General features: G+C 43.6%; 1 protein-coding gene across 1 annotated transcript; it reads right to left on the bottom strand.

Moving 5' to 3' along the window:
- Positions 1–3,189: 3,189 nt before the first annotated feature.
- Positions 3,190–9,101, bottom strand: LOC125544256 (LOW protein: zinc finger CCCH domain protein). Its single transcript, XM_048707872.2, has 5 exons — positions 7,907–9,101; positions 6,577–7,222; positions 4,451–5,858; positions 4,270–4,362; positions 3,190–4,128 (listed from the first exon to the last, which is right to left on the bottom strand). The coding sequence occupies exons 1-5, from the start codon at positions 8,805–8,807 to the stop codon at positions 3,298–3,300; spliced, it is 3,879 nt and encodes a 1,292-aa protein (XP_048563829.2). The 5' UTR covers positions 8,808–9,101; the 3' UTR covers positions 3,190–3,297.
- Between the last annotated feature and the right edge of the window lie 4,522 nt (positions 9,102–13,623).

The raw sequence follows: 13,623 nt of genomic DNA, 5'->3' as shown, positions 1-13,623 counted from the left end.
AAATTCAACCAGGGCATTATGTTTATCCATCTCGGGTTAGGGGCTTGTGGCTGTAAAATTAGAAAGATTGGAATGCATTTCATCTTCTTTCTGTTTGACCACCAGGTAGTTAATACCATTATGCAGATTCCAATAATCCAACAGGAAGGTGCAGAGATTCTTTGTTGGAAACTTCACCCCTCTAGGAAATGTACCTCCAAAACAGCCCATAGGGCATGCTTACAGGACATGCAGAAGCAGGGAGCACCCATGCCTAGATAGGTGCCACAGGAAACCAAATAGCTAATAAAACAGGTATGGAAAGAAAAGGCCATGGTGCCCAAGGTGCAAGCATTTGCTTGGAGACTCTTGAGAAAAGCAATCCCAATAGGTATGAGAGCAGGAAAATACTCCATTCGTATTCAAAAGGAATGCATTAGATGTGACTGGGCATGTTAAAAAGGAATGTGTTAGATGTGACCAGCCAGAAGATGACATGCACCTGTTCCTTACATGTCCGTTTGCCAAGGTCGCTTGGATCTCTAAACTTTGGTATATCGGTTCTGAAACCCATTCTCATACCCTTACTAACATCAAGAAAATTATCAGGCTCTCCTTAATTCAAATCACCCACATGCTTTGCTCCTTAATACCATGACATTTTTGTGGTGTATCTGGAAAGCCAGGAATGACACCCTCTTTGGCAAGAAAAACACTACTCCCTTCCAGATCCATCAAATAATGCAAGTCATTTTAATGAATCAATAGTATGCCTGCTAAGAAGACCAAATACAACAATACAGTTGCCTTAATCAGCACAACTGAGATCCCAAAGCAATTTGCAACAATTCAAGAATGCAGGGGAAATGCAAACAATAGGTTGCAAGGTTTTTTCGGATGTTGCATGGACAAACAATGCAAGCATAGCTTCAGCGGGTGTCAACACAACAGGTGTAGGAGTTTGTATATTGTTTGAAAATGCAGGAGTCAAAGTAAGCGTCCCCATTTGGGTTACTGGGCGCAAAATATCTTCTCCTTTGCAAGCTGAGGCGATGGCTCTCCCGTTTGTAGCGCGGGTGGTGTCCCAGATTCAAAGCTTGACCATCACTTTCTTCACAGACAGCATCACCCTTGCCCAGGCTACAAATTCAAGGGATCTCTTCTCTTCCTAGGGCATTGGGAAATTAGAGGTCAACTAGCAAGTTTCTTTGCTACAACTTCTCCAGTTCATACTCAGGTGCTTCATATCCCTAGAAACCTTAATAGGGAAGCACAAACTTGTGCATCCAATGTTTATAGGCTTGATCAAATTTCACAGAAACCCTGGAATTAAAAAAGGGCAATAGTGAGCCAAATTCGTGTTTTGACAAAACAAAGGGGCTCTCTAACCAAAATACAAAGGAAAAGGATAGCTGCAGAGACTCAATTCTAAATTAAAGAAAGAGCGGTTTTATGCTTTACATTTAATAAGCACGTATAGATACTGACATAGCAAATGGTTAATCACATAACCCATATTATAATATAGGTTCTTTATCTTCTAAAAAATAAAACTAGAAATGATTATGAAATAAAAAAACTCATATCATAATATATTTTGAATTATTGTGAATCCACTCTAGTCGGATATTGCATAATCAAATTCTTCAATTCAAATTCAAATTCAAAGTTTTTGAGATGTTTAGAAAAGTGGATTAATCGGAGTGTGAGTACAATAGTGAGATGTAGTAGCTCAATGTACATATGTCCAATGTCCAATGGTCTTAAATCTAAGCAATCTAAATGTAAAGGATTTTTGAATCCTTCATGTAAATTGCCTTTGGTGCCTCCCCTTATTAAAAAAATAATGCACTGCGATGGAATGTCATGCTTTGTCGATGCAAAGTGTGTATCTCTCGCTCGAGGCTTATGAATAAAGTCAGAGATGCCCAGTCCTTGATGTATTTGATCGAATAGTGTTTTTTAAAAGGGTTTGACAGGATAGTAAGCATGGGTCGTGAGGGATCTCATGTGTTTGTCGCAATGAGGGTTTTTTTTGTTGTCGCTCACGATAAGTAACAATAGTAAGGGCTTCTATAATACAAGGTGCTTAGATAAAATGCCTAGAGAAATAAACCAGTTTTTTAAGCACCGGTGTTTATTTGTAAGCACTGGTGCTAAAAAAGTACTTGATTTATTATACGAAGCATCTCTCTAAGCACTTTGCACTACCTATAAAGAAATATAAACATGTTTAAAACACTATTTTAACGATCTAAACGCTAACATATTCTTTTACGGAGGGAGTACGAACACGATCTAAACGCTCGGAGGTAGTACAAGCCTAACCTCCAGTGTTTCTCTCATTGGTGGCATCTGTGGGTATACGGGGTGCCCTGTGGGCTGGTGCGGTCGTCGTGCCACCATTTCTGATTTTTCACTTCTTAACCGAATAATCTATATTAATGGATCGAACCCCAAGGACATAGGAGTCCAGTTTGACAAAAAAAAAGTCTAAATTGCATGTGAATCAGCTGCACCCAAATACCCAGCCTAAAAATTGCGGCAAAGTACAAAATATACCTAAGACTTGTATGTAGGAAAGTAGAAACTCTTCCTACGTTTTCTTCCGTTTAGTGATATCAAGTATTGTTTCATGATAAATCTAGTACTCCGTCCGTTTCTAAATATAAGTTTTTTTAGAGATTTCACCTACTACAAATGGTGTAGTATATAGACACAGTGTAGATTCACCTCATTTTACTCCGTATGTAGTCTATATTGAAATGTCTAAAAAGACTTATATTTAGGAATGGAGGGAGTAATACTGTTGTGATATTGTCCACGTTATCAACTTCCTACAATATAGTGTAACTGAAAAATGTTTTTGAGGTTTAACTGTAAAACTACTTGCATCATGAAGCTAAGGGTGCAAGTATAAAAAAAATCAACCTCTATTTCAGTCTAAGCGTTGCAATGTGTAGACTATAGCCTACAAACAAATTATTAACACGGCAACGTAGCGAAATTGGCAGTAATTTTAAATTTTTCTGCAGGATGAAATTGAAAGCGCATGCCTAAGGTTAGTAGTACGTGCACGCGGAACAATGCTGAAAGGACAACTGTAGCGCAAGAACGCGACAGATGCCCCACCAGCAGCTCCTGGATCCCCCACAGGCACGTTAAGCTCATACCAGCAAGCCAGCCCACCGGCAAACACTGCACTAGACGGAAAAAACAATGGATGGTATATAAAAACCGACGCAACTCAAAATAACTCCAGGCGGAAGGCACAAACCCCTCGGAGAATAAGGAATTAAAAATGAAATAAAAGGTGTTTCAATGTGTACTTTCTGGAGAATTAGGTATCCGGCTTAAATTTAAGCTACCCTCCACCAACACACCTTCACAATCCTGAGCGCCACTTGCAACAACATCCAACTCAGAAACAAAGTTAGATGCATTCACTTCACCATCCCCAGGGCTGTCATCAGTAACCTCGTCCATATCTTTTTCAACTGCTGCATGCATGGAGACAGCCTCTCCACTGTTAGGAGTAGCCACAGAAGGAGGATCATCCTTGACTTGGCCAGATTGTTCTGTGAACGCTGGAGGCACAACCTCTAGGGTATCACCTGGTTCTTCATTTGCAGAAGGAACCTCCTGCGAGCCATCAATATGTTCTATGATTATTCCTGTTGCACCATCTGCTGGGCCATCCGCGGGTACGGCAACTGCAGGCGGTGACACATCCTCCATGTTTTTATCAGGTTCTATGATTGATGGAGAGGCGGCCACCTCCATATCTTCATCAGAACCTGCGGTTACAGGAGGTGCCACCATCTCCGTGTCACCAGATTCTGTGATTACTGGAGGTGCATCCACATCGCCAGATTCTGTGATTGCTCGAGGTGCATTCACATCACCGGATTCTGTGATTGCTGGAGGTGAATCCACGTCACCAGATTCTGTAGTTGCAGGTGGCCCTTCAATAATGCCAGTAGGGTGGTGCAAGACAGGGTTACTCACCGTCAATTCCTTCAGTGGCGTACGGTCAAGCATTTCTGTGTCCTCATTATTCTCTTGTGTTAAGTCCATTTTCTCATCAGTTTGCGCTTGGGTAGGAGCCACAGCTCTCTCTGTCTGATTCTTGTGAAGGGCCATAGCTCTCTGTTATGGTTAAAAAAAATGTTAACACCCATGTCAAAAAATTGATAGGTAAAGACTGGTATATACAAGTAACATAAAAATGAATTACTGGATTCAAAATCAGAATTGAATAATCTTCAAGAGTAGATTGGATTAACTTGCCTGAAAAGTTGCATCGTTGTTCTTCAGATAAAATAAACCCAACAGATTGGGGCTTCCCTGTTCTCTACTTATCTTTCCAGCATTTCCATTCTTCTGAGAAAAAAAAAAGCAAAAGCCATAGTGAGAAAATAGGAAAACCATATTAGAGGAAACAGATACATTAAAATAGGCACTGTAATACCTGAATAGAGCCATTCCAAACATCAGGGCCACCATTTGCTATGCCCAAGCCTCCCAGCAGAGATGTGCACCTTTTGTACAACTCCGACTCAACAAGATCATGCGACACACTAACTCTCGATAAATAGTTTCTAGAAAATACTGCAGTACCGTTGCTTGACAACATGGAGGCCATGAGTGTTGTTCCCCTGGGAGCATCAGAACTTTTTACAGCACTTATGACATCACCCTTTGCTTCACGTTTTTCTGAAATCAAATGGTTTGCTTCTTTCTGCTCATAAGGATTAAGATTGCATTGTCCACCTGAAGACTCTGAAACAGGGGTTGCTAAAGAGTCAAGCTCCTTTTTAGCAACAGGAAATTCAGTGTCAGGCAATTCATTTTGTCCCTTCAATGCATCACCAGTTGCCTCCCACCCTCTGCTGCCGACATGCAGCTTGTTCTGATCCCATTCTTGCCTGCCATACATATAAGGTTCACCACCAAATACACCAGTGCCCCCATTCCAAACTTGTAGGTGAGGGGGGCATGATTCATCAAGCGGATTAGGCCACCCAAATGGGCGAATGTGGGGCGAGAACCTGTCAACCGAGTCATGCATAGGATATGAAACTCCAGTTTGGCTCAACTTCATTTGGGGCCTAAGGTTAAACATAGGTGGGGGGTGAAACTGATGTACAGGTGGGTGAAATCCAGGAGCACCATGCTGCATGGGGACAAAACCATTTGCAACTTGAGATGGCCAGCTCGGTGCATTATTCCAGGCATGCCCATGGCCGCGTCCAGAATTCATATCATTCCTCTTCTGATGGCCATGGAACCTCCTATCTCCACTTTGCGGTCTACGGTCATCATCATGTGAACCCAAGAAGGAAGAATCATCTCTGTGCCTCGCAGGTGGCAGCAGTGGACGATTTGGAGAAGTGCCTGAAAAATGCCCACCTCTGCTTATGGATGATGCAGAGGGTGTTGATTCTCTGTATGGAATTTTAGATGGTGTTCGATCTTGATGAAGTGACCGCTCTAAGGATAAATCACCATCCCGATCTCTATATTTAGTCAGGTTGCTCCTTTCCCCTTTGTTATCAAGACTACGGCCACTGCTAAGCCTACCTGAAAACCTTTGGTCGTTTGAAGACGGGGATTTATCAGATAGCTGTTTTGGTGAAGGATGTGTATCTTTCCTTGGTGTTCGATCATATTGTGACGATGTAGAAATTTCCAATGGTATGTCACGTGACTGGAGATCATCCTTTTGTTTGAGCCTTTCCGAAGACCAATTGTCTGTATCCCTGTCACGCAGTCTAGAAGCAGGTGTCCGTTCTCTCCCTGAGGATGTCCTTGGTCGAATACTTTTTTCATCATATTGTATCTCTCTCTTTGTATTATCTGCCAGTTTAGATCCATGCCTGCAGATAATTGATTGGTCAGTTCAACTTTAGAAGAAGCAAGCATCAAAGAGAAATGTAGGCATCATGAACTGCATCAGATTGTTTTATTAGTCCTGAATTTCTAAGACTATTTATCAACCAGAAAAAAAAACTAGGGCAAAGATCACAATACAAGGATTCCTACAAGTATTTACCTTCTGATAGGCAAATGTGCAACACATATACAAACAGTCAAAACTACAATATGCTTTTTCTCTGAAATACACCAAATGATTAATTCCACTCCATGCAAGTTCTTCTATTTGCATTTATCCATTTCTCACCATCAATAACCGCAATAAACACTTTTAGTCATACTCCTACCTGCACATTCATGACCAATATTTACCTAACAAGCAGTTGTAGGGATTATCTCACTCTGAGATGCCAAGTAGCTAATGCTGCTAAGCAGCAACCAAATCCATGTAGAAACCTTACAGCCCTCGATTGAGTGATATACACTTACTCAATACACCTATATATGACATCAATAAGCATGCCAAAATTTGGATGGTTAAATTTAAATGATATCTATAATTATGCATGACAAAGACATATCACCTCGCTATTTAGATTAGTTATGATGCTAAAGTGGAACATGATATCTCCAACAACAAGAGAAGATACAGTACAAAGCTTAAGTCTTCTAATCTACTACAGACTTTTCGTATGATGAATGATAAAGAAGAAATGTTACCAGCTTTGATCTTTTTCATGATGAGGATTTGAGCCAGGCGAAGTTCTTGCATGGACTTTACTCGGACTAGAATCAAGATTTTCTTGATGTCTATGTTCAGACCTTGCTCTCTCAATCAGAGAATCGAGTCGCCCACTGCCTGAAGATTTTTCCAAATTTCCACGTTGCTCCCGTGCGCTTGGAGTTTTCAGATCATAATGGTCATCATTTTCCTCAGTAAGTCTTTTTCTACCTCTATTTTCCTTGTACCTACTGCCATACTCATCATAACGATCACCGTCTTGAACTATATCTTTTCTGTAATGGCCCTCTGAAATTCGCTGCCCATCTTTTGTGCTCTTGTAATCAACCCTGTCACTTCCATGATCTCGGATCATGCGCTCATCCAGACACTTGTCATCTTGCTGTCTCTTATCCCTTTCATAATCATCCTTGTACTTCTGTTTATACTTCTCATCATCAAACCTTTGTTCCTTAGAGCTCCTAACCTTCCCATGATCATACCTGGACAGAGTCTTCCTGTCATCACTGTCTCTATTGTCAATTGGCCACTTATCTTTGTCTTCCGAGTCGTCTTTTCGTCGGCTGTGTTTATCAGTCTCCCTATCCCTATCGGGGTTACTGTGTCTCTCTTTAGCTGGAGTATCTGTTTCAAAAATGTGCACTTTAGAAACCGACATAAGGAAGAATATTATGAAACAATAAAAAACATGTAGAGGCGGGCGGGAAGGAACAAACAGAACAAGTAAATTAACTAATTGGTAATTTGTTCACAACTTCACACCCGTTCCAAAAATGCTGGAGCAGATATAGAAAAATATGATTGCAGAAAAAATATAAAAGCTACTTGCATAAGTTCCAGAAGATCAGCATATGAGCAAGGCAAAGTTTAATCATATGAATATAATAAGATTATCAGTATGCTAAGGAAATCTCAAATCAGCTCTCCAATGCTAATATCCAATGATAATAACGTTATTAAATTTCTATGGTAGGACAGGGTTTTTTCTTCAGCAGTTTGGTTAACCAAATAGGTACGATGGATGGAGACAAAGCACAAGAAAAAACAAAGACTAACTGAAAAATGGACTCTTTGCAACCAAGTAGAGACGAAACAGTAAAGTTCAACACTTCTCATCTTATGGGGCCACTAATATTCGTTATATGATTAAAATGGTGGTGGAGGAAAGCAGCACAAGTCCAAATGCAGTCACAGTATCAAACTAAGTAATGTGTTACACAAATTAAAGCATGCATAACTAAACAGTAGCACAGGTAGCTGGAATATTATCAGCATTGTCAGGAACACTTCAAACAAGGGTTACCTTACCATTGATCTCTATGTATCTCTTGTATGAGTAACCCTCATCCTCCCCTCTACTAGTCTTCGAGCCATTCTTCCTGGCACTGCCATCTTCATACTTCTCATGCTTGGAATCATAGTCTTTCTTGTCCCTCTCCCTATCCTTTTGCCTCTCACGCTCCCGTTCCCTGTCACGCTCCCGCTCTCGTTCCCTGTCACGCTCTTTATCCCGCTCCCTCTCCCGTTCTCTCTCCTTCTCCTTCTCCCGTTCTCTTTCCTTCTCCTTCTCCCTCTCTCTGTCCCGACCCCTTTCCCTCTCTCTCTCCTTCAGTCTCTCCCATTCTTTCTCCCTTTCCCTCTCCTTTTCTCTATCTCTCTCCCTATCCCTATCTCTGTCATCCTTATGCTGCCCACTACTCTCCCTCCTCCCCGGGTCCTTCTCCTTCTCCTTCTCCGACCGCCGCTTCCCGGAATCACTCTTGGACACAACCTCCTCAACCCTCTCATCCGATCCCGTCGTCCGTCTGCTTGACCTCTTGGGCTCATCCCCTGAAGCCTTGGGCTTCTCCGGCAGCTTCTCCACATCGACGGGCCCAAACACCTCACTCTTAGACCTCTTCTCGACCAAGTGATCCTCGCACACGCCGCTGTTCCACCTGTCGCTGACCACATCCACCACCGTCTCCTCGACCCTATCCTTCCTCTTCTTCCCGTGCTCCGAGTAGCCGTTCCCCGAGCTCACCAGCTCCTTGGCCGACGACGACCTGCGCCTCTCTGGCTCGGGATCTCGCGGAACCCTAGCCACGGCCGGGGCCTCCTCCCGCGGGCCAGGGGCGCCAGCATCCTCGCCCTCGGACTCCGACCGCTCCGCAGAGCCGCCCCGCCTGTGCGACCGGTGCGACGACCTGTGGCGCGAGCTCCGGGGCATGGTGGCGCCAGCCAGAACCCCGCCTCGAATCGCACCGCGCTCGGGGCGGCGGCGAGGATGCGAGGGAAGCCGGAACCCTAGGGCGCGCGAGATCCAGGGGATCTAGGCGGCCGTCGTGGCGGCGGGGGAGGGGAGGAAGAGAGTGGACCCTGGCCCCGGGCGGCTAGGGTTTTGGTGTGGTGGGGAAACAGGGTGGGAGGAGTGGAGGCGGCGGCGACGACGAGTTCGTGCGTGGAGAAAATGGTTCAGTTTTGTTTCGTTCGGCTTTGGATTTGGAGGGGGTTTGGTGTGGTGTGGTGCGGTGCGGTGCGTTCGTCTCGTTGGCCCGGGGGCGGGTGGTTTGCTTGCGTGCGGCCGTAGGGGCGCCGGGGCGGGATTGGACAGACACGAGAGTCGATGCACGTCGCCCGCGGGTCCTTCGGTAGTCGAATGTCCGTACTACGAAATCGAGTCGAATCCGGCCGCCGTAAAGCCATGCGTGTACCGGGTGTATTGTTATTATGTGTGTCACTAGACAATATTAATTAGATGGTATATATAGAATTAAATAAAGAAAGAAAGAGTCGAGCATCTTATCATGACTAGCAAACATACCCGTGCGTTGTAACGAAAAAAAGAAAGGCATCCCTCATAAAAACACCCGACGACATCAGTAAATCTCTTGAAATATTTCACTGTACTACATGACAAACAACATGATAAATGAGAAAATTTAATTTGGCTTCCAGGCCCAAAAATATATATTTTTTCAGATGTCAAAAAAATCAAGACAAAAAAATTATGTGATCTTAGTCACAAAAAATGCTACCTGCAAATTTGAAGGCAAAAAGGTTAAGCATTTTGGCCTATGAAAAAAAAGACAAATTAAAGACCAAAAGTCACTTCAAGTTTATTTGTTTTTCACCAACGAAATACTGTTGCTCTGTTTCGCATGAAATTTGTTAAACATGCTTGCGATACTAACACGAACATCTACAAAAAGATCAGAATTTTTTGAATTTCTTTACATTCTTTCGAGTTTACTGTTCATCCGGGAGCACATGCTCCTAGGAGCCAATGGTGTTGCACAACTAAATAAATATGGGATGAATTTTTAAGTGTACTCAAGGTGTTTCCAATTTATATTAGACAAAATAAATATCTATCTACTTGCCGGTACGTGTTTCCAAATTATATTAGACAAAATAAATACCTATCTAGTTGCCTGTAACTGTTTATGCTTTTTCTGTCGTTACTCCTCAGTCATGCCCAACAAAAATTACACTAGGATGAAAATAACAAAGTACATTTTTCAAATTCACGAACATTTTCTACAAATGCATAAACATTTTATAAATCATGAACATTTTTTGTATTGGCTTACAAATTCATGAACAATTTTTGAATCGACGAACATTTTTTTAATTGACGAACATTTTTTGACTCGGCAAACATTTTTGAATTGATAAAATAAAGTATGAATCGACCAATTATTTGAATAGATGGAACTTTTTGGAATCAGTGAACTCTTTTTGGAAATGCATGAACATTTTTTGAATTCATGAACATTTTTTCAATCAATGAAATTCTTTTGTAATTCACGATCATTTTTTATTTTCTAAACATTTAAAAAGATCATGATTTTTTTTGAATTCACGAACATTTGATTCAAATTCATAAAGATTTTTTGAGTACATGAATAGTTTTTCAAAATCATGAACATTTTTTAGTCCACAAATTGTTTATAATTTCTGGAACATTTTTCATAAATTCGCATTTTGTTTGGAACTTGGATTCTTATGGAAATCCCGGACTATTTCAAATAAGAAAAGAAAAAATAAATAACAAATAAAAAACAGAGTCCAGCCCCGCTCATGGGCCAGCCCAATAGGGCGTCGGCTCTCTGGTGTTCACGATTTATAAAAGAGAAAAGGGAGGATAAAGCGCAGAAAGGTGGGACCAAACCTGGGTCTATCGGGTGGAAGAGAGAAGCTCTACCGAGCGCGGTGCGTGCTTGTGATATCTAATGGGATTTCATCTAAATGAACCAACCAAAGGCGCCTTGTGAAGGAAATTTTCTGACTTACGGGTGGCAAAGTGGATAATTTGTGCCAACTTTAGGGGTAAATTTAAAATGGACGGATAGAAGCTCTAATCCCTTTATTGTTAGGTATAGATAACGTATCTTATGCTACTACGCATCACACATGACAATAAAATAAGGTCATTTATATGACACTAATGTATGATATTATGTATTATGGAGGTAATATCATATACTAGTATCATATGCATGATACTACCTATTATGTGCAGCCTCGGTAAGTTCGGCAGCGAGCCAATAGCGCGCTTTGAGCATGGTTAATAGTATATGTTGTTGTCATATCATCTATAGCCGATCTTGTTGTCAGCACATATAATAGTTAGCTATAAATATGTACTACTATGACCCACCTTACATTCTCAAAAATGCTTCTATGAACAGTGTTGCAGATGGTTGTTAATCTACAACCTGCTTATCTTCTCTCTCATTTTCTCATTTTCCAACTCAGCAAAAGTATATTACTTAAATCTTTATTGCCCGCTTAGACCATCTTATTACACTTGCTCTTCAAGAGCATCTGCACCCCTCAAACCCTTTTTGTATGTGTGAATCATTTTGTGTGGTTGGATGATTAGAAGGACCCTGTTATCCTTAGACCACCAGGGTTCAAGTTATAGACTTGACGTTGGTGCTTATATTTTCTGAATTTATTTCAGGCCTTCCGACGATGTGCGTTCAGTATGAGAAGGTGTTTCCGTCAACTACGAAGGCGTCTGTGGCGAGTTCGGTTCAATTTCTCGGAGATGCTTCAGGGGCAGGGTGTGTGTGCGCGCGCGTTCATAGGGGTGAGTGTATGTGCGTATATGTAAGTGTTTGTGTCTGTACCATGTTAAAAAAACTTCTTGTACGTATGGGCGCACGGCCCGGTCACAAAAACAACACCCAACCAGACCCCTCAAGACGGCTCTATACGTCCGAACTGGATTGACAGGCGGGACCGTGCCAAAGCCCACCGGTCCGACTAGCGCCTCCTCCGGTTGGGTGTGAATGTGTTCATGGCGTCGCTTCTACGCGCTACTAGAACCAAAATCGGTTATGTAAGATGGATGGTGAGGCAAGCCTAGCCTCATCCCCATTCTCCTCCTCTCTTCCTCCCATCCATGTCGTTGCTCCCTCTTCCACTTCCAATACAAGCTCGTTGTCCGTCGTAGCGGTCCGCATGCCGCCATGGACCGTACCAAGGTGGTGTGAGAGGGAGTCCTGGACTAAGGGGTCCTCGAGAGTCCGGCCCGTGTGTTGTGAGCCGGACTGATGGGTCGTAAAGATACAAGGTAGAAGACCTTCCCCGTGTTCGGGTGGGACTCTCTTTTGCGTGGATGGCAAGCTTAACGTCCGGATGTGTAGTTTCCTTTCTATGTAAATCGACTCTGTACAACCCTAGGCCCCTCCGGTGTTTATATAAACCGGAGGGTTTAGTCCGTAGAGGCTATCAGAATTCATATAGGCTAGACATCTAGGGTTTAGCCATTACGATCTCGAGGTAGATCAACTCTTGTAACCCCTATACTCATCAAATACAATCAAGCAGGACGTAGAGTTTTACCTCCATTAAGAGGGCCCGAACCTGGGTAAACATCGTGTCCCCCTTGTCTCATGTTACCTATGATCCTCAGATGCATAGTTCGGGACCCCCTACCCGAGATCGAACGGTTTTGACACCGACATTGGTGCTTTCATTGAGAGTTCCACTATGCCGTCGACAGAAGGTTCGATGGCTCGTTCGATCATCAACAACGATGCTGTTTTGGGGGAAACTTTCCTTCCCGGTCAAATTTTTGTGTTCAGCGGCTTCGCTCTGCGTGCCAACTCAATTGGCCACCTCGAACAGATCGACAGCTACGCCCCTGGTCATTAGATCAGTTTTGGGAACCTGAATTATGTCGCTGATATCTGAGGAGACTTGATCTTCGAAGGGTTCGCAGCCCCGACCACCGCTCTGGCCTTAGCTCCGGAGCAAACTGTCGAGTCCGAAGATGGGAGTTTGCAGCCCGCCTGATGTAGGGTGGAACCCTAATCGGCCGATCTTTCACGGAAGGAGCGGATCCCGCGAAGAACACGAGGAGGGAAACGAGGGAAAACACAAGGGGAAACACAAGAGGAACACTCAAACTAACAAGAACAAGTCACACATGTGCTAGATCCTCGATTACAAGGGGGAAGATACACGATCCAAAGTCAACAACGGACGATACATGGTAACCGGTCTTCTCCGTGAGGAGGTCTTGAGTTCTTCCCTAAAGAGGGGTCTTGAATCTGCTTGGGGGATCTTCTCCGGTGGAGGCTCGAATCTCCGAGGAGAAGGTAACCAAGTGGATGAGCAAATCTCTCACACAAAATATGAGCTAATCCTTTGCTAACCCTAGAAAGTTGGACGAGATGGAGTATATATAGTCTAGGGGGAGAAGGGGTACATGGGCCTCGGCCCTTCACTGTGCACAGACAGGGGAGGCCGGACGTCTGGGCAGTCGGGCCGGATGTCCAGGCTTTCACGAGGAGACGGATGTCCGGGCTGGGTGGCCGGATGTCCGGGCTGGATGCGCTGGCCTTGCTGCTCCCTGGTTCGGTGGTGTCCGGATATCCGGGCTTGAGGCCGGATTTCCGGGCAGGGCCAGATGTCCGGGACCTGTAGATGCTTGGCGGCTGGCGGCTGCTATAGTGGGCGATGCTCCAGGGGCCGGATGTCCGGGGTCGCGGCCGGATGGCCGGGGCCTGGGAGGTGTTCTTGTCTTCTTC

The sequence above is a fragment of the Triticum urartu genome, chromosome 3A (assembly GCF_056163025.1).
Source record: "Triticum urartu cultivar PI428250 chromosome 3A, HENAU_Tu73, whole genome shotgun sequence".
NCBI classification, from domain to species: Eukaryota; Viridiplantae; Streptophyta; class Magnoliopsida; order Poales; family Poaceae; genus Triticum; species Triticum urartu.
This window is presented reverse-complemented; position numbering and strand designations above follow the sequence as displayed.

Excerpts from the sequence above, each read along its gene's own strand:
- LOC125544256 (XM_048707872.2), bottom strand. The coding sequence starts at position 8,807 with ATGCCCCGGAGCTCGCGCCACAGGTCGTCGCACCGGTCGCACAGGCGG. Across the intron at positions 5,859-6,576 it reads CATGAAAAAGATCAAAGCTG|GCATGGATCTAAACTGGCAG; the intron begins GTAACATTTCTT and ends AATTATCTGCAG. Across the intron at positions 4,363-4,450 it reads TTTGGAATGGCTCTATTCAG|AAGAATGGAAATGCTGGAAA; the intron begins GTATTACAGTGC and ends TTTTTTTCTCAG.